Source organism: Pristis pectinata, chromosome 1 (genome assembly GCF_009764475.1).
Source record: "Pristis pectinata isolate sPriPec2 chromosome 1, sPriPec2.1.pri, whole genome shotgun sequence".
Classification (NCBI taxonomy): Eukaryota; Metazoa; Chordata; class Chondrichthyes; order Rhinopristiformes; family Pristidae; genus Pristis; species Pristis pectinata.
Window position 1 is genome coordinate 18,014,627 of NC_067405.1, and position 21,151 is coordinate 18,035,777.

General features: G+C 39.0%; 1 protein-coding gene across 3 annotated transcripts in view; it reads left to right on the forward strand.

The window, feature by feature from the left end:
* The window catches only part of cacnb4a (calcium channel, voltage-dependent, beta 4a subunit), a 273,005-nt gene that overhangs the window by 239,022 nt on the left and 12,832 nt on the right, over positions 1–21,151 (forward strand). For all 3 annotated transcript variants that reach the window (XM_052011408.1, XM_052011418.1, XM_052011428.1), the window contains 3 exons: positions 11,126–11,277; positions 14,717–14,812; positions 16,867–17,052. In XM_052011408.1, the coding sequence (XP_051867368.1) occupies positions 11,126–11,277; positions 14,717–14,812; positions 16,867–17,052 (434 nt within the window). The remainder of the gene's footprint in view (positions 1–11,125; positions 11,278–14,716; positions 14,813–16,866; positions 17,053–21,151) is intronic.

Here is a 21,151-nt window from a genome sequence, read left to right on the forward strand (position 1 = left end):
AAATGTTTGCAGCCAAGACAAGTCTAAAACTTCCCACTAATCCCCCTCCTGTTTAGGAATCCCCATTGGAATACACAGAATTGCAGAAGGAAAATGGGCCTTTTCCATAGGTGTGACAGGCAGGGGTGATTTTTGGCTGCTGTTTTAACCAGGTGACCTTCCACATCACTGATCTTCTTCACTAACTCTTAAAACCAACCATTTTGTAAGTGGCAGGTGTTCTGACACCTTATTCCCATAAAATCCATGGTGTCCTGTTTCAGATTTAAGGCTCTGTCTGAACTGATGGGATATCCCACAGTGTTAATTAAGTACACAGGGTCAATAAAGTCTCATACCATGTTATTTCTCCATAGCAACATTTAAGAGGCATTTAGACAGGCACATGAACAAGCAGAGAATGAAAGGATATAGACAACATGCAGGCAAATGGGATTAGTTTGGATTGGTGTCATGGTCAGCACAGACAGCAATGGGCCAAAGGGCCTCTTCCTGTGCTGTACTGTTCTATGTTCTGCGTTTTCCTTTTTTGTTTTCAGGAAATAAGCCTACCTTAATCACAGAATGGAGGGATATTGATACCACAGTGTGTTAAGCCAGTTTAACAGACATGCATAAATTTTCAACAAAATATGTTAAAAATCTTGAAAATATACTTAAAAAATTATGAGGGCACACAGATTGCAGTGGTTCAAGAAGACAACAGCACATTAGCTCCTCAGAGGCAAACGCCAGCCCTGCTGTTGTCAGCTATATCTTAAAAGTGAATTATTCCTTTAAATCCAGGGAGAACATTACAGCACAGTACAGGCTCTTCGGCCCACAATGTTGTGCCAACATTTTACCCTGGTTTAATATCTATCTAACCCTTCCCTCCCACATAGCCTTCCATTTTTCTATCATCCATGTGCCTATCTCTTAAATGTCCTTAATGTATCTGCCTCCACCACCTCCACCGGCAGTGCGTTCCACGCACCCACCACTCTCCGTGTGTAAAAAAAAATTTGCCTCTGACATCTCCCACTATACCTTCCTCCAATCACCTTAAAACTATGCCCCTCATGTTAGCCATTGTCGCCCTGGGAAAAAGTCTCTGACTATCCACTCGATCTATGCCTCTTATCATCTTGTACACCTCTATCAAGTCACCTCTCATCCTCCTTCTCTCCAAAGAGAAAAGCCCGAGCTCACTCAACATAATATGTGCTCTCCAATCCAGGCAGCATCCTGGTAAATCTCCTCTGCACCATCTCTAAAGCTTCCACATCCTTCCTCTATTGAGGCGACTAGAACTGAACACAATACTCCAAGAGTGATCTAACCAGAGTTTTATAGAGCTGCAACATTACCTCGTGGCTCTTGAACTCAATACCCTAACTAACACACACCATACGACCAACACACCATACACCTTCTTAACAACTTTATCAACCTGTGTGGCAACCTTGAGGGACCTATGGACGTGCAGCCCAAGATCCCTCTGTTCCTCCACACTGCTAAGACTCCTGCCATTAACCTAGTATTCTGCCTTCAAATACAACTAGAATGTCCTTGCATTTTTATTGGTGTGTGTTTTGAGGCCTATTTTCTCTCAGGTGATTAGAATTCCAGCCTATTACTCTTAACTGGATCCTACTGATTTGTACCTAAAAGCAAATAATCCATCCACAAAGCAGTGAGATTATGTCATATTGAGCAGCGCATCACTTTTGTTTTAGTAGCATCGATGGAAGGTGTGTGAGATGCCTTTGCTGCTTTCAGTACAACAATGATAGGATAGAATAATGGTTATGTTAGTGGACTAGTAATCCAGATGTGAGATTTATAATCTGTGAACATGAGTTTCCCAGAGCCAAAAAAAAGAGCTAATTTATTTAAACCTGGAAAAACCTATCTGGTTCACTAATGTACTTCAGAGAAAAGAAATTGCCATCCTTATCTGGGGTATTTTGACTCCAGACAGACCAATGTGTTTGACTCTTAACTGCCCTCTGAATTGATCCAGGAAGTCTTTCAGATTGAGGCCATTAGGCTTGTGCAATAAATACCAATTTTGTCAATGACACTCGTATGAAAGGATGGGAAAACAAGCAATGGTAACAGTGACTTTTTTCCCCCTGGTACCTCTGGATGCAGTGGAACCAATATAACCATCACACAGCAGGGCACCATCATTTGGAACTGCTAAGTGCTCAGCCAATTAGTGATACATGGTTTGTCAACTGCTGCTGGGTACATGCCTTTTTCCAGCTAACTGAGAAAACTACAGCAGACTAAAATAATGTTGCATTTCGTGAATCAGCAATCTTAAACATCTGTTTGTTTTTGGACTGCAGAATCTGCCTTCTAGTGTGAAATAGGATGGACTCTACTACACTGACAGACTGAAATCCCTTTCTGAAATAATTTCATGTTTACACTTCAGAATTATACTCAACAATCACAGTGCTTCCAGATGGATTTGTTTTCCTTCTCCAGAGTTCTATAACACCACTCGGAATTCAAAGCACCTCTCAGTTGCTAGAAACAACATTTCCCAAAATCAGAAATGTTTCAAATATTCATATTTAAAACTGACACAAAAAGCCTCTTGGGAAAGGCTAGAATTTTTCCACGGACATATCTGTCAGATTTTATTTTGCTTGTTTTCAAACCCAGTTGAAGAAGTAATCTTTTGATCAACAAAATGATTCGAGTTATTGAACATTATCAGTTTCGTATTTGTGCAGTGTGCAAATTTTATATCTAAAGTTGCTATGATTAGCTATTCTTTGGATGCTGTGTCAGATTTCCAAATGGCTTGCATTTACTGTTTCTTGCGGGAATTGCATTGATTCCAATTTCACGCCTGTCAGTGTTCATTTCCTTTCCAATCACCTAACATCAGCTCCCCTAATGCCATGCATGTATGTACGCAGTAACTGCAAGTTCTGCGCCTTTTTATGTTCAAACATTCTGGTTGGCTTTAACCTTTTTTTGCATTAGAGATGGATCAATCTTTTTCTCATCTTCTGTCTGAACAAAGCCAAGCTTAGTTTTACTGCAATTGTTGGCGCCTCTTCCACCAATATGCAGTAGTAGATTTATTTCAGAGTATCACTGGAAGTACGAGTATAATAATAGAAAAGATGAGGAAAGAATTTGCCTAGAAGCTGGATTGTGTTGTTAATCCATTACCTAATCCTGTTCCTCTGCAAGTAAAAATGTGATGTAACATTGATAATTGTGGAGTTTATCATTTCCCTCTCAACTTTTTGACTGGCTAATGCACAGAGGTGCCCTCAAAGAACATCTTATGATGTGCAACACATTCCTGCATTTCAGTTCTGAATTTTGTATGTATTTGCATGATATGTGTACTCGTGCAGACAAAGGCCTTTGCATAGCTTGTGTAGGCAGAGCATCCTTACAGATCATTCTAAAACATAAATACATCGAGGTAGTACAAAGGGAAAAGCAATAACAGAATGCAGAATATTGTGTTACTGTTACAGAGAAACTACAGTGCAGGTAGACAAATAAGGTGCAAGGGCCATGACAAAGTAGATTGAGAGATCAAGAGTTCACCATACAAGAGGTCCATCCAATAGTCTTAGAAAAGTGGGATAGAAACTGTTGTTGAGCCAAGCAGTGAAATGAGATGTTAGACCAATGCCACAGGAAAGATAACAAAAGATAAAACTACCAACAATATATCCTTCCTGAAGAAAGTCAACGCTCAAATATCAATTCTTGCTACAACGGTTTATCAAAATTTGTACTACTTGGTACGAATAGTTCTTAAAGGTTATATTTGCATTCACATAAGTTACAATGATACTTTTAAATAATTAACAAACCTACATTCTAAATTTATCAACAATTAACTATTTACATATATAAAATAATGCAATTAACATTACTAACAGAGGCATATACAGTTCCTACATCTAAATAAATATAAATTTATACATTTTTACATTTATTCATTTCGTTAGACCTTTCAACTACACCTCTACCCAATAAGCTGAACTGAACATCCCTTCAGTATCCATTACAGGCACAGATAATTCACATAACTCGCTTCTGATTTGCATCTAGTGAACAGTGGAAGTTATAAATGATTATTGTGGAGTTTTAATTTCACAGGGACAAAAGAGTTTCAGACAGAACATTAGACATATTATTCGGGTGAGATATGACAGCGAAGGTTGGATCATGTGGAAGGAGTCAGGGAAATGACCATGTTTTTCTGGTCTAGTCATTTGGAACAGGTCCATTTTTACATTAAAATTACAAAATGTGGTGGTATGGTCTTAATATACAAGTCAAAAACCATACCATCGAACATACCAGAATTATATCCCTTCAAGCTGAGTCATTAAAAACTTATATGTCACAGAAGAAAACCCTGGATGAGGTGATGACCTTAACCATGAGAGATGACAACTAAAAGGAATTTATTTATTACAGGCCATCCCTGGGTAACAAACTGGTTCTGTTTTTAAAGACGTCCATCTATCGATTTTGTCCATAAGTTGGAAAATACACAAAAATCACTCGATATGGTAACCGTACCTCCACAGTATTGTAATGAATGGCATCAAAAGTACATAAGACTTATAAGAAAGAACAATTACTGAAAGTGAAGGGAGAGAGGAAACTAGTTCTGCTGTTCATAGGAATGAACAGGTGTATATATGTGGTCATTTGCATTTTAATAATATTATGCTGCTCATTTGTATGTGGGGGAGGGGGGGAGGTCCATAAGTCGGATGTTCTTAACCCAGGGACAGTCTGTACAAGCTTCATACCTACTCATTTTACATTTCATATTACAATTGTTACCTGAACTGTGAATCATAAATATATTATACGTCATATTTTCATGAACATCAACTGTAACACAAAACCTAATGCAGGCTAATAGTACTTATTAACTACCACAGTAATTACAACTATACATCATTTTCAGTATATTTCCAAACATCATAAACTCAATATTAACATTTTCTAAAGTAAATCATCTGAAGGTCGTCCCCATCTTTGTGTCTCCAGACTCGTCCCTGTATCTTGGCTTCCACCTTGGCTTCCAGTGGACACTGAACATTTTCTCTTCTCTGTTGTCTCTTTTAAGGTTGGAAAATCATTGCCTCTGCCCTTCCCTCTCTGGATTGTTTTCAGTGTGTGCAACACAGCCATCACCGTCTTCAACCCTTCTAGCCGCACTTTGGCTACACTGTATTGAGCCAGCATTAATAAGTTCAGGCCTAGTGTAGTATGATATTGGTTTATTATTGTCACTTGTACTGAGGTACAGTGAAAAACTTGTCTTGTATACCGATCGTACAGGTCAATTCATTACACAGTGCAGTTACATTGAGTTAGTACAGAGTGCATTGAGGTAGTACATGTTAAGGATGTCTGCAACTTTCATGGCGATACAGTCCACCAATGATCCCTCAAGACATCCAGTTTGGTTTGTTCATGGTTCAGCACACTTAATAACTCTTGTCTTGTGGGCATCTGGCTCTTTCACAAAGCTTGTGAAATCTCATCCACTGTAGCAACATTATCTGACTTGACTGAACTGACCTTGCTACAATACCTCCTGCCAAGCTTCACACCTTCCATCTTATCAGTGGATTCCTGTAATGCTACAGCTGACATCCCAATGCTCTGGAGAACTGACTAACTCATATCACCCCAACAAATCAGAGATTCCTTTTCTGAATTGAGCTCCGTGAATATTTACATTGTTCATAAAATGCCAAATCACTGTCAAAATTATACTTTGAACTTGAGTTACTCAAAATGGAATGTCCTTTTCTTTTGAATATATCACCATCATGTGAATTTCTGCTCATTTGATACTGTGCTCCATAACTTTGCTTTTTACTCATCCTGGTGAGTTCCACTGACTCTTTCAGTTGTGGACTCCTTCTTTCCAAGGATCCCACTGTTATTGTAGAACAATATTTCTATTACTTGCTTGCAGCCACAGCAGAATAAACAAATGCACAGCTTTTGCTGGCAGACACTTGAGTGATCAACACTGCAAACCCATGACTTTCAAAACATGCTTTTAATATTCTCTTTCCATTCCGAGTTCTTTCTTTGTATTACCAAGTTGCACCACAACCACATTTCTGGTATTATCACCTCTCCATTCACTGTCATGCAGTTTCACCATAACCTTTGGATCTTTATCCCTTGATCTCTAGGGTACACACCTGTTGCATGCATTGGCCCTCCACATTTCAAGAAAGTCTAGTGTTTTGCTGCTTAGCTTGCTTTTTAGTCTAAGTTTCACATTCCACTTCAGATGGGTTATTCTTAAACTGTATCTGAGATAATGCTAGTGCTTGCTACCAGTACCTCAATCACTCACATCAAAAGAATCACCTCAATGCTCAATAGTCTTGTCCTAACCTATACCTCCTCTTACCATCTCAGAAAAGTTCTCCAACAGGAAGATCATTCTCCAGATGCTGCCTGGCCTGCTGAGTGCTTCCAGATTCTTCTGTTTTTATTTCAGATCTCTAAAATCTACCATTTCTTTTGATTTTTCACATCACCGCAGGATTTCTTCAGGGTAATGTCCAAGACTTAATCATTTTCAGCTGCTGCATCAATGATTTTCCCATGGTCATCAGGTCAAAACAGGAATTTAATGATGGTTGCACAATGCTCCTTTCCATTTATGGTACCTCGGATAATGAGTAAGTCCCGACCTGCATGCAGAGAAACCTGGGCAAAATATAGACATGGAGTGATAAAAGTGGCAATTAATATTCACACTACACCTGTGCAATGGTCCACCTCCACGAGAGAACTGAACCATCAATCCTTGACAATCAACAACATTACTATTAAGGAGCACCCACTATAACGTCCTGGAATCATTAATAAGCAGATATTTAAATGCACCAACAATATTGTGGCACAAAATCAGAGGTTGGGTATGTTGTGCTGAGTAAATAAAAACAGATCAAGTAGCATCTTCAGAGAAAGAAACAAATTAATGTTTCAGGTTCATAACCTTTCCTCAGAATTGACAAAGTGAGAAAACATGTTTACGGGTTAGGAAGTTGTGGGCATGCTATGTTGGCGCCAGAAGTGTGGCGACACTTGTGGGCTGTCCCCAGAATACTCAAAAGATGCATTTCACTGTGTGCTTTGATGTGCATGTGACTAATAAAGATATCTTAAAGTTTTGGAGGGTGGGTGGAGAAAGCAATAGGGTGGAGACCAAGACTGTCCAAGAAAAACAAATGCTGTTAGTGTTGTCTACAAGAGGGTGATGAAGTCTTGTTAATCAAAGCTGATCTGTTTGGAGGAGTGTAAATTGGGGGAAATGAATTTGGGCAACCAAAACAAAATAATGCAGAGCAGTGAGATGCAGAATAAAGTGGATGCTGGAAATCTGAAATAGATGAGAATGCTGGAAATATGTAACAGGTCAGATAGCACCTGTGGAAAAAGAAAAAAACAGAGTTGATTTTATAGGTGGCTCACCTTAAATCAGAATTGGCCAGTTGTGACACAAAGAGGTAAGGCTGATCTTCTGAAAATGTCGAATTCAGTATTTGATCCTGAGGACTGCCAGCTTGGGGAATGGAATGGAGACTTATCGGAAGCCTGGTGGGATGAGATGTAGCTGTGGGAGTCTGTGGGCTTTTAAAGAATATCAGTTGCTAACCTATACCCTGAAATGGAGGTATGAAGTCAGGGAAGAGAACTGCAACATCAGATCAGGAGTATATGAAAGTCGGAGCAAGGAGGAAATTGGCAGTAGAAATAAGTATATTTTTGTGTTCTGTATGAAGCAGTGCCAATTGGGTCATCAATGTATTGTGTCACCTGGACAATCTTGGCCTGCATCAACCATGGACATTCCCTTTGTTCTCTCCACCCCTCCCCCTCTCTGTAACTTAAAACATACTAGTTTTCTCACTTTTTCCACTTGAGATGAAAGGTCAGCAATCAGAAACATTAAACTCTGTTTCACTCTACAGATTTTTACCAGAATTGCTGAATATCTTGAACATTTATTGCTTTTATTTGAGATTTCCAGCATTTGCAGTTTTTTTTACTTTTCAAATACTGGAGTGAGTGGCTCACGTCTCTACAACCCAAAATCTTTCCTTAATTCTCAAAAGGAAAGTCTGGACTGCAAAATATACTCTTGACCTGCCTGGATGAATTCAGTTTCAATATAACTCAAAGAACTTGAGATATATATAAAAAAACAAGGCATCCTCTTGATAAGCACTCTATCCACTTTCCTAATCATTCATTCCCTCTGTTGGGACAGTGTGAATGCTATGTGCAACATTTACAAAACACACATCAATAATTCACCAAGACTTTTTTGGCAACAACACCTAAATTTATAACCTCTCCTATCTGGTAGGACTAGGGGAAGTTGATGCATGGGAGTGCTACCACTCCAAATTCCCCACAGTTACATATCATTCTGGCTTGGAAAGATATGTCGGCTTCCTTTATTATTACCTGGTCTAATTATTACTTGGCCTAAATATTGGAACTCACCCACTGAGCAGTCTTCTAGGAGTAACTTCACCAGAAGGATTGCAATGGTTCAAGAAGGTATCAAAGTGCACATACTAAAAGTACCTCAAGGTGCTTCACATGGTGCACTACAGCTATCTCCTTTATGTGATTATAATGTTTTGTAGCAGTAATTTATATTTATATTGGGCTTTTAAGTTAGCAAAATACCAATGTTATTTAGCAGGAGTGAGACATTAAAATTTTACAGTGAGCCACATGAAATATGTGGCAGATAACCAAAAGCTTAGTTAGAGAGATTTCAGGGAGCTTTTCAAAGGGAAAAGAAGAGAGCTGGAGAGGTGGAAAAGTTTTCAAGAGGGAATTCCAGATCTCAATTTGGGGAGCTGAATGTATGGCTGCCAATACTGGATTCAGGGACGAACAAGAGGGCTGAAATGAAGGAGCACAAAGACCCTGGGGTATTGTAAGGTTGTGGGAGATTAAAGGGGGGGGGGGGGTGAGAACTTACACAACAGTGAATTTTGAAACTTAGGCACTACTTATCCAGCAAAGAGCAGCAAGTATAGAGATGATAGGCAAATGGAACTTGGTGCAACTCATGACACAGGTAGAAGATTTTGGATGATGTCAGGTTAACGGAGCATAAAAGTATAGAGAATGAGCAAGAAACCATTCAAATCCTCAACTCTGAGGTAACAAAAGCAAGACTATACATTTCAGCAGTATTAGAGCTGAGGGACGGATGGAATTGGCCATTGTTATAAGATAAGTTTTCTTTAATAGTCACATGTACATTGAAACACACAGTGAAATACATCTTTTTGCGTAATGTTCTGGGGGCAGCCCGCAAGTGTCGCCACGCTTCTGGCGCCAACGTAGCACGCCCACAACTTCCTAACCTGTATGTCTTTGGAATGTGGGAGGAAACCGGAGCACCCAGAGGAAACCCACAGGAAACCCATGCAGACATGGGGAGAACGTACAAACTCTTTACAGACAGAGGCCGGAATTATAAAGCGTTACACTAACCGCTACACTACCGTGCCTGCCAACTTATCCAATCTTAGTGACAACATGGTTACATGATTCAAAGGTGAAAGTCGTACACATCTCTAAATACAGTGCAGTATGAGGCTGTGGCTGGGTGATTGGGGTGGGATGATGTGGCACGATAGTTGAGGCAGTCAAGAATAAATAGAAGAAAGTATTTTGGTCTTGATTCTCTGCTATCATGTCTTTGAAGCAGGCTTAACTCAGTACTGCTTCTTTTCCTGTCCAACACCTCTGTATGTTCATCTGCTGTTGAACAAGTGCAACATTATGACAAATGTTCACTAAAATTTGCTGATATGCTTCTATTTCCAGTTGCGGTGCAACAGAGTTGTAGAGTGATTAAATATCAAAAGAAAATGCAATGAACTGAAACAGCTTCAAAGCTTGGATCTAATCCACTTAACATAAAACAGCATGAAGCAAATTTGAACAATAAAGATTTAAACCGTTGCTCATTTAAGAATCCCACCTTGGAATCTGTAGATAATCTGTCGTGTAAATCCTCTATAGGTTTCAGCTTTTCTGACTAGTATGGCAAGCTGGTATAGGTTAAAAATACTGAAGCAATGTAACTTCTACAGTCCAGTTTACGAATATAAATTTTGCGATTAACCGGCCTCATATGTAATATAATCCCTAGCCATTTTAACACTAGACTTTTCTTTCAGGCAAAGGGGTCACACAGTAAACATTTTTTATTCCCCATAAACTGAAATTCCAGCTTCCTCCTTTAATAGTTCTTGTTAGCACTTAAGAATACCATCAGCAATGAGTGAGCTCAAATCCTCTGGATTGGAGGTGACAATTAATGGTGGCAACATGTCTATTCTGCTGGGTTGTGGTTAAATGAGTACAACACAGCCTTAAAGGAGGTGTTGTCTGAGAACAGTGTAGATACTATTCACCCTGTTTTTGAGATAAGAAGACACGCTGAGATTTCCAAGCATTTATGCATCTCGTTTCCTGTGCTGGGTTGGACCAGGGTGCATTGTAAGGCTGAACATATTAAGCAAAATGATTGATTCAATTTTTAAGTTTTATTTACTTATTTTTTAAAATAATCTTTACAGTTGTTATTGCTTCACTTTAAATGTTTATTTAAAAATCATAAATTTTATATGCTTTTAATTGTTTACTTCATTTGTATAATTTTTAAATATCTTTGACATTCAGAGATGGTTAATACCATTGAGAATCTTTTATAACTTTTACAAGTGGCAAAGCTGTGGAGGTAGGTGGGATCTGTCAAAGCTTCATGATCATTTCAGTGATGGAGCCTCCTTGGTGCACCACCTGAGGCCCTCCTGCCAGTCAAACCACACCGGGACTTGGGATGTTATGAGTCACCAGAGAAAGTCCTCCCCATCCAAACATGGCTGAGATGAGACTATCAATGGCAATCTGAGTTAATGCCTCAGGCTAGTAAGGTTGGGTCCACGATTTCAATGTTTTTTTGTTTTCTTTGTGTCCTTGCATATGTAAGCAACCAAAACTAAATGAAAACCATTTTATAGGTGAATTCAAACTACTACTTCATGACTTTTTCTTTCAATAGCCGAAGTGCAGAGTGAAATTGAGAGGATCTTTGAACTGGCCAGAACTTTGCAATTGGTTGTTTTAGATGCGGACACCATTAATCATCCTGCACAGCTCATCAAGACCTCGCTCGCACCAATCATCGTTCATGTTAAAGTTTCTTCTCCAAAGGTAAAATACATCATAAATAGTCTGCATTTAAAGCATGTGGATTGCCTGCATTAAATGTAATTAAGTGTTACAATAAAATATTAAATAAATGTCAGTGTGACTCAGTTGTAGCCCTGTTCATCCACGTCTAGACTCACAATCAGTGGTGAAAGTAAGTTAGTATGGGCCAGTATGGTGCACTGGTAAGAAAGTGGTTAACGTTATTTTGTGATGTGACCATACTGGTAAGAAATGTATAGAAGCTTACCAGTAATAAGTTCAAGTTCCTTTACCCTTGCCAACACTTGACATACCATGTAGAACTGAAAGCAAATCTGACATTTTGAAGTTTACTAAATGTTCCATTGGTTCACACAGATGTTAAAATTCCATAATATTCTGAAGAAAATTGAAAAGATGTCAAACGAACAACTGCCCACACATCTTATCACTGTTTGTGAGAGAACGTCTAAGCTTCATTTGCTTTTGTAACCGCAGTTTAGGGTCTTTCTGTAACAGAGCACTTAGTAAATGCAGGCTATCTCTAATTGTAACTGATGCTGAAAATAGAATTTCCTTAGTTGGAAATACTTTTTGAAGAATTATTCATCAAGCAAGATATTAGAGACAACAATAGTGGATTTATCCAGAATATAGAGAATCTGGAGAAATTTGTCTTTAGCTGTTTGTTGCAAACACGTGAAAATTTAGCCATTGGTTTTACTTAGCTCTTGTACATTACATTCAGTTGACTTCAGTCTGTCTAAAGAGAGTACAACCAAAAGCCAATACATTCGCACACATTTAATGACAGTAACCAAAGACTAGTTTCTCTCTCCAATCTTTAATAAACTGCTTAATTTGCGAGAGCTGGGTAGCACAGGATGTATTGCCCTTTCCCACTTTCACTGAGGAAACGTCTGCATTTTGAACCAGACGTAACCATTTGATGCAATTAAATGACTTGCTGGTTCACTTCAGAAGCTGTAAAGAGTCAATCATATCATATGCTCTGATGTGAAAGTATCAGATGGTAGGCTGAAGAACAGTTTCTCAACCAACTGTTCTTTTGTTTCTATGTTTATTTAAGGAGAAAGGAACAATACTGATGATTTTGTGCTACTAACTCAAACTGTGCAACCGACATTTAGCATTCAATTATATGGTTTGACCTAGCTATCAGTAGGTATCTCTTGTTATACCCTGACCCATTGCACTGTAACTTTTGTCATAATACTCATTTATCATAGCAAAACATTATACACAAATAATAGACTATCATTTGCTTTTAACAAACATGATTATTACTGGTAGGGAAATAATTCCTAACAGATGTTGATGGCCCAGGCTCCCAAGAATCTGGTGGATAACTCTCTGGAAAACTGGTGCCTATTGTTAGTAGTGGCACCAATCTCTTCCGCAATGGAGGTTGTGATTAGCTGTCCAAAGGAAGTTTTTTTTCGAAGATGCTGTAGACATGGAGAGCATCAGAAAGCTATACTTAGCTTTTAGTGAGCTATTTAACAATGTTGACATTGATAGTGAAATCAGGTGTCAAGGAATAAGTTAAAATGTGACGTTAAATCAATGTTTAAAAACAAGAATCAGAGGATGTGAGTAGGTTGTTATTGAGATCAGTTTCAACATTAAATATTTATGTTATATTTAATCCAATATAAATATTTTATTAAAATTAATGGCAAACTCTGAAACTGAAAGCAAATTACAAATCGGAAGGCACAATAAAAGTAACTTCAGCCAGGTGAAATGTCTCACTTCCTTTCACTGTTTAATGCTGGAAAAACACTACAATCTACAAGAGAAAGAAATGAATTAAGTGCTTACTCTCTGACAGCTCTTGGACTGTGGTTATCTTTTCCTGGTCGTGTCTCCAGGATCCAATTGTGTGTCTGGTACTCAAAAAGTAATGACATGATTGCAGTCGGTCATGGTGCTGATAGTGAAACATGAAATGGTTTGACGTTAGTTCCTGGGATGATCCCCAATCTGTGCCCTAAATGTGCCATTTTATTGGAGGAGAGGTGCAAGAATAAAATGGCAATACATCTAATTGCTGTTATCCAATTCAAACGAGCAACAGCAGAAAGACAGTGTGAGAATGCTGGGAAGAGTGGGCTGGACTGTACTGACATCCAGCTGCTCGGTCCATGTAGGATTACTGACTAGTTGCAGTACCTTCATCTGTGCTTTCTGAACTTCTGCATCTGCATGTTGTAGTACAGAACATGCTGGAGGTCAGAAATGCACACACTTCTGATCGTCTGCTCACTACTGAGTCTAGGGGTGTTCCTCTCCTGATGTACTGAGTGCGCACTTCATAGTAGGTGTACACTGTTGGTAAATTTGTTTATTATTGTCACATGTACCAAAGTACAGTGAAAAATTTGTCTTGCGTACCATTCATACAGATCAATTCATTACAAAAGTGCATTGAGGTAGTACAAGGTAAAACAATAACAGAGTGCAGAATAAAGTGTCACAGTTACAGAGAAAGTGCAGTGCAGGTAGATAATAAGGTGCAAGGTCATAATGAGGTAGATTGTGAGGTCAAGAGTCCATCTTATCGTAGTAAGGAACTGTTCAATAGTCTTAAAACAGCGCGATAGAAGCTGTCTTTAAGTCTGGTGGTACATGCCCTCAGGCTCTTGTATCTTCTACCTGATGGAAGAGGAGAGAAGAGAGAATGACCTGGGTGGGTGGGGTCTTTGATTATGCTGGCTGCTTCACCAAGACAGCGAAAGGTAAAGACAGAGTCCAAGGAGGGGAGGCTGGTGTCCGTAATGTGCTGGGCTGTGTCCACACTCTCTGCAGTTTCTTGCGGTCCTGGGTAGAGCAGTTGCCGTACCAAGCCGTGATGCATCCAGGTAGGACGCTTTCTATGGTGCATCAAGCTCTTGCATTGTCAAGGCATTGAAGGCTGTGGACCAAGTGCTGGTAAATGGGATTAGCAATAGATAGGTAATTGATTGTCGACATACACATGGTGGGCCAAAGTATGAGTGTACTTCTCTATCAGATGAAAAGACATTGTGACAACATGAGCTGTCGTAAGCCCATTAGGTCAACCTGTGGGCAGCACCTGGGACTAATTGCCATTTGCAGCTGACTCCACCTCATGGAGTGGCTGTGATGGCAAAGCCTCAAGGTCATTGGGAGCTTAACGGCTGCAAAAGGCTTGTGTGGTTTCAAGACTACTGCACTAGGCATGAGATCAGCTCCAAAATGCATTAAGCAGGCTTCAGACTGTGTAAAGGTGCTGTGAGAATCTTACTGAAAGTTTCTGTCTTCGAGTTTTTATAAGATGTCTTTACTGTGGAAGAACAGATTGATCTCTGTCTTAAATTTGCTATTGCTTTAAATTCTAACCTTAATCTCTTAAATGCTTCAGTATTGTAACTCCTAACTTTGTTGATTGAAGAATTTGCTTTGTTTTCACCAGGTGCTGCAGAGGTTGATAAAGTCCAGGGGAAAGTCACAGAGTAAAAACCTCAATGTCCAGTTGGTGGCAGCAGATAAACTGGCACAGTGTCCTCCAGTATGTAATAGTTCAGCAGTCTCTGAGTTTCACGGGAGTACTTTAACAAGATAAGGCAACTATAAAGTGTGTAGTTACAGCTTGACATCTGTTCCTGCCCTTTTCAGTAGATCTGATCCCTGCAAATAAGTATATGTTTTGAAAATTTGGCTCCAGCAGCTTAAATAAATATTTGCCTTTCATGGCCATGCTCGTAACTTCATTCAGATTGGTACATTTAGATTGAGTTTTAATCATTCAGACAGAAAAGGGGACTAATCTGTCATTAATTATTCTGATTTTCTGAGCTAGTTGTGAATTACTAAGTGAGCGGAACAGGATTAAAATACATTAAAAAACTTATGCATACAGCTATCATTTGTGAACAGCATCTAAATTCATTACAGTGAATAATCTGTTTTACATCACTTATAACAGATAGGAAAAAAGTCAGTTCTATGGAGGAACAAGTACACCCACATTTCCTGCTAAAGCTGTATATATGATTTTCCTCAATGTTCCACTTGCCAGCTCTCCATTTTCTATCCTCTAATCAATCCAAAATCTCCCCTTTTCATATTTACCAGCCCCACAACCCAATTGCTCCCACACCCTAATTCTGTTCAATGGTCTGTGCAATAATTGATTACAACTAAAGCTTAAACTGATATTGATTACTCTTTGAACCCCTCCCCAGAACCCTCTGCCTTTCCACCTCCCTCTTCAAATCTGTGATCCTGCTTCTTTTCTTTGATCTCAAACAACCTTTTGATTAATCGTCCCTCTGGTTTCTTATTTTTCACTCATCATTTATCATTTAAGTGCCTTAGGAGTTTAAATATACTGTATAAAGTCTTGTTGGTATTGCACAAAATGATAAAAAAAATCTTACAACACAATTACAGGTCATTCAGATCATCAGGCCTATGTCCGCTGATGTTTCGCGGAAGTTCCTTCCACCTTGCTTCACCCAACCCCATCAGCAAATCCTTCTCCCTCTTCTCCCTACATGCTAATCTAGTTTTCCTTAAATGCATCGACACTAGTTAACTCAATTTGTCCAAGGCTAAAGAACTTTTTCTTCAATTTCCTTTGGATTTATTTTTGACTGTCTTATATTTATGACTTCCAGATATGACTCCTTCACAAGTAGAAATATCTCATCCCTCAGCATTACTGATAGCAGCTCTCTGGTAGTTACAACATATCAATTCAGGTGCCATACATGCAAATTTTTTTGCACCTTTTCCTCAGGTTCCACATCCTTTTTGATAAATAGGAGATCAGAACTGTTCATATTAATCCATGTGTGTTCTATCAAAATCTAAACAATTCTCATGCTTTGCCATTCTCACCTTTTACAAGTAAACTGAATAGTTTGCATTTTCATGGCCTTAACCTGTGTCATAACTTTTAGTGATTTGTAGATTTCTATCCCTCGATCTCTTTGCCCCTTTAACATTTTTGAAATATTTCTACCAACACGTACAATAGCTTTTATAGGTATTCACACACAAGTTTTGCAGCAAGTGATGCACCATGTGATCGACCTACAAATGAGAACAGCTACTCTTCTCTAGAGCCAAAATCAACTCCAAAATTTCAAAATCTCACCAACCTAGCTAACTGAGCACATGAAGTAAAGACGCAACAGACTGCAGATGCTGAGATCTGGAGCAAAAGACAAGTTGCTGGAGGAACTCAGTGGGTCAGGCAGCATCTGTGGAGGCAAAGGGATAGTTGATGTTTTGGTTCGAGACTCTCAGTCCTGTGCCTCCACAGATGCTGCCTGACTCACTGAGTTCCTCCAGCAGCCTATGTTTTTGGTTTGAACACATGAAATTTCTCTGCAGATCATATAAAGATGTTATAGCACAAGGATAGACCACTTGATCCTTTGTAACTGTGTTACATTGTAGTCCGTACTCTAGGTCATGATAAACACTTCCACCATAAAACTGTTGTGAAGTAATAATATAAATATTAATCTTTTAAATTATATTTTGTATTTTTTATGTTTAAAATTGTAATTGGCTTAGAGAAATGAGTCTAAAAATGTTCTCTTCATTTGACAGGACATGTTTGATGTCATCCTGGATGAAAACCAATTAGAGGATGCATGTGAGCATTTGGCAGAGTATCTTGAAACATACTGGCGTGCAACGCACACCCCCAGCAGCGCACCACTGAATCCATTGCTGGGCCGGAACTTAGGTAGTACTGCACTGTCAACATATCCTTCAGCTATCTCTGGGTTACAGGTATGAACACAAACAATGTGGTTGCCTGTGGAATTAACAGGACAAAGTAAGCCATGAACTATGCTTCAATACAGATAATTAAACACCCCAGATTCTTGTATGCAGATGCAAAGATTAACCTATGAATCATATGTGAAGTATTGCATTTTGGGAGATCATACCAGAATAGGACTTACATAGTGAATGGTAGGGCTCTGGGGAGTGTTACGGAATGGAGGGACCTAGGAATGCAAGTGCATAGTTTGCTGAAAGTGGCTTCACAGGTAGATAGGGTAGTGAAGAAGGCGTCTGGCATGTTGGCCTTCATCAGCCAGGGCATTGAGTATAGGAGTTGGGAAGTTATGTTGCAGTTATATTGCTGAGGCCACACTTGAAGTATTGTGTACAGTTTTGGTCACCCTGTTATAGGAAAGATGTTATTAAATTAGAAAGAGTGCAGAAAAGATTTACCAGGATGTTGCCTGAACTTGGGGGCCTGAGTTACAAACAGAGGTTACGTAGACTAGGACTTTATTCCTTGGAACGTAGGAAATTGAGGGGTAACCTGATAAGAGGTAATATAAGATCATGAGGGTGATAGACAGGGTGAAAGCACATGGTCTTTTTCCCGGGGAGGGGGTGCCAAAAACAAGAGGGCTTAGGTTTAAGATCCGAGGCAAGAGACTTAAAAGGGACATCAGGGGCAGCTTCTTCACACAAAGGTTGGTGTGTATTTGGAATGAGCTGCCAGAAATGTGGTTGAGGTACATGAGCAACATTTAAAAGCCATCTAAATGTTGCTAATGGATAGGAGAGGTTTAGAGGGCTATGGGCCAAATGCGGGCAGATGGGACTAGCTCATTGGGCAACACAGTTGGCATGGTTGTTGGGCTAAAGGGCCTGTTTCTGTGCTATATAACTCTATGTATGGTGTTCCTCATTCAGAATGTAGTTCAAATCCACACATACTGTAAATAACAAATTTCTGTCAGCTTTTTAAAGAACACTACTTTATGTCTACCACTTGTTCAGTTCTAGCTTTAAGAAATAGAAGGATATCCTTCTGTTCTAAAGAAAAACAAATCAGCATTTGAGTTGTCAAAAAAAGCAATTTGTCCAATCAACCACATGAAATCTTCAACAAGCCACGTACTTCTTATAGGAGTCAATTTCTTTCTTGTAATTTTCATAGTCCTGTTCAAATCCGGCCACAATGGCTGGGAATTTAAAGTCAGTTAATGAAATAAACCCAAAATTATAAAGCTAGTTTCAACTATGGTAAGCATTAAACAATCAGCCTGTTGTCATAGCTCATCTGTTTCACTACACATTATGGAAAGGAAACCTGCCAACCTTGGTCTGTCTGACCTGCATGCAATTCTAGACATATGAGAATGTCATTGACACTTCACTGCACTTTGAAGTAGCCCAGCAAGCCCCTGAGTCCAATGACATTTTGGGAAGGGAATAAGTACTGGCCTTACGAGTGACGTCCTCATCCTACGTATTACTGAAAAGAACTGTAGAAGATGGGAGGAATCCAAATAGCCCATCATTTCTTCATAGCACATGTGATAAAGGGCCTTGAAAGATCGATGATTTACAATTTTTACTTGCAAGAAGAAAATCATTGATCTTTTGACCAGAACTAGCTATCTGGTTAATAACTTCAAGACTTGACTAAGTTGGTATCCTGAACAGAGGTGGTAGTAACTCCAAAGGGCTTCACCAATGTTTGCACCAATTGTTCTGTCATTGCTTGAGCACTGATTGATGTTATTAGAGGTATATCCACCTCTTGAAATTGGACTGGCTCCAAGGTGTGAATGACTTTATGATTGGAGCTAGAGGTTGTCCCAAGAGTCCAGCAGATAGTTGTACCTTCTTTTCTGCCTTGTGTGACAACTTTTTTTCTGATATGTCTTTGGTATGAGTCTAACCTGGACCCAATTTACTTCCTGACAAAGTGACCAGATCAGGTGATAGACAGTATCTGAGACAATAAACCCCAGACCAATTCCTTCCCTTAGCAAGATCTTTCTGTAGGTTAGTAAACAAGATGATCCAATGCACTCAAATAACTTTATAAGCTGGTCCATTATTTTAAACCTCTCAGTAACAGGGAATGCAATTGTATCCCATTCCAAACTTCCTTTGAGGAGAAAGTGGTGAATGGTCATCTTGAACCAGTATAGTAATGATGGTGAAAAGATTGCAACTGTTTTGTAAGTTTGCAGGTTTCCTCATTTTGACCCAGTGATAATGGAGGAAGGTGAAATATTTCCAGGATTGAATGTTGTGTAATTTGGAAGGAAGCTAGCAGGTGTCTGTGTTCTTATGTACTTGTACTCTTTTGGTAACCAATTGTTCATCAAGTTTTTTGTTTATATACTGTATCTGGTATTATTTCAGATAGCTCTGATATGGATCAAACCATAAACAGACCCCAAATGCAATCTTACTATTTTTTAAATTCCCTTAAATTCATCAATGATCTACCGAAAGCAGGGGACCCAAAGTTGTCCTTGGAGTTACTTCTGTGTTATAGTTGTAGTGGCTTGGATAAATGAACAATTTAGGAACATGTAGTTGCACGAATTTCATCCCTTGCTTTCTGTGTTGAGAGGTAAACATGCCCAAATATTTCAAATTAAGCTTCATCAATTAACAATGATCTTATATTCTAGATGATGCAAAGCTTTTATATCCTGTTAAAATTACAGTACTACAGAGAAGAGCTACCTCTAGAGGAGAAGTACTCCAACTTAAAAGAGCACTTCTCTCCTATCCCAAACACTAAATATTGATGTGTGTCTTAGTCATGGGTGTTTCAACTCCATCTGGCAAGCTCAGATGGGGGAGCTCCAAACAACAGTGGTTCTTGTTCTATCCACATTAATAGTGAGCCATCAAACTGTTAGTTTCTTATTTGTGGATGGAACAGAAAAATTGGGGGAAATGCCAGTATCTGCATCAAGCTAAGTACTAGATAGAATAGATACACATAACAAAAAATTCTGTAGTTAGCTAGAACTTAATTAATTTAACTCTATATGATAGGCAGAGTATTTCTTTTTTTTTCATTTAACAAGCCTTTCATTTTTAATGAAAGCTGCAATTAGGATCTCTCATTAAAGTGATAATAATTACCCCTGAAGTTATTCATTTTTTCACATGTTTGGAAAGGTTAAATGCACTTACTTAATTTTCAGAAAACAACTGAAACCTCACTGGTTATTTCACTTTAGAGGTACAATGTGCATCTAATTAATTGTTGAAATTTAGTGTTGATAATTTAGAAATATGGGATACAGACTAAATTGAGAGTGAAATCAAGTTTGCAGTGCTACAGAATTGTTTTTTCATTATTCATTTAACCAAACTACTTCTAAAATCCTTGTCCTATATTGCTTAATATGCAGCTGAATCCTTCATAAACTAGATCACAAGACAAAGGAGCAGAAGTAGGCCATTCGGCCCATCGAGTCTGTTCCGTGAACTAAACTAAACTATTCCTATCCAGCCTCAGTTTCCAGCCTTTTCCCCATATTCCTTGATACCTTGACTAATTAGATACCTATCAATCTAACTAACACTCTAATGTGGCGGCACGGTAGCATAGCAGTTAGCGCGATGCTATTACAGCGCCAGCAATCGGGGTTTGATTCCCGTCGCTGTTTGTAAGGAGTTTGTACGTTCTCCCATGTCTGCGTGGGTTTCCTCTGGGTGCTCCGGTTTCCTCCCACATTGCAAAGACGTACGGGTAGGTTAATTTGGGTTTAAAAATGGGTGGTGTGGACTCTTTGGGCCGGAAGGGCCTGTTACCATGCTGTAAGTAAAATTTTAAAAAAATCTCTGTACATATGTGAGTGTATATGTTTGCCAAATCCTCATAAATTTTCTGAAGTTATTTGGCTCTCTAGCTTGACTGAATTCTCTTAATGTGAATCTGTTTTCTATTCCTGTTAGATGAATTGTAATGATCTCTATCTAGAGCCAGAGTCTTTTAAGATCTCTGTTACCTCCTGGGGTGCAAAACGACTCTTGGCATGCATGCTATTTGGGAGACTGGGGAGGGGATCAAGAAAACAGACACCAGAATAAGGGAACTATTTAAATT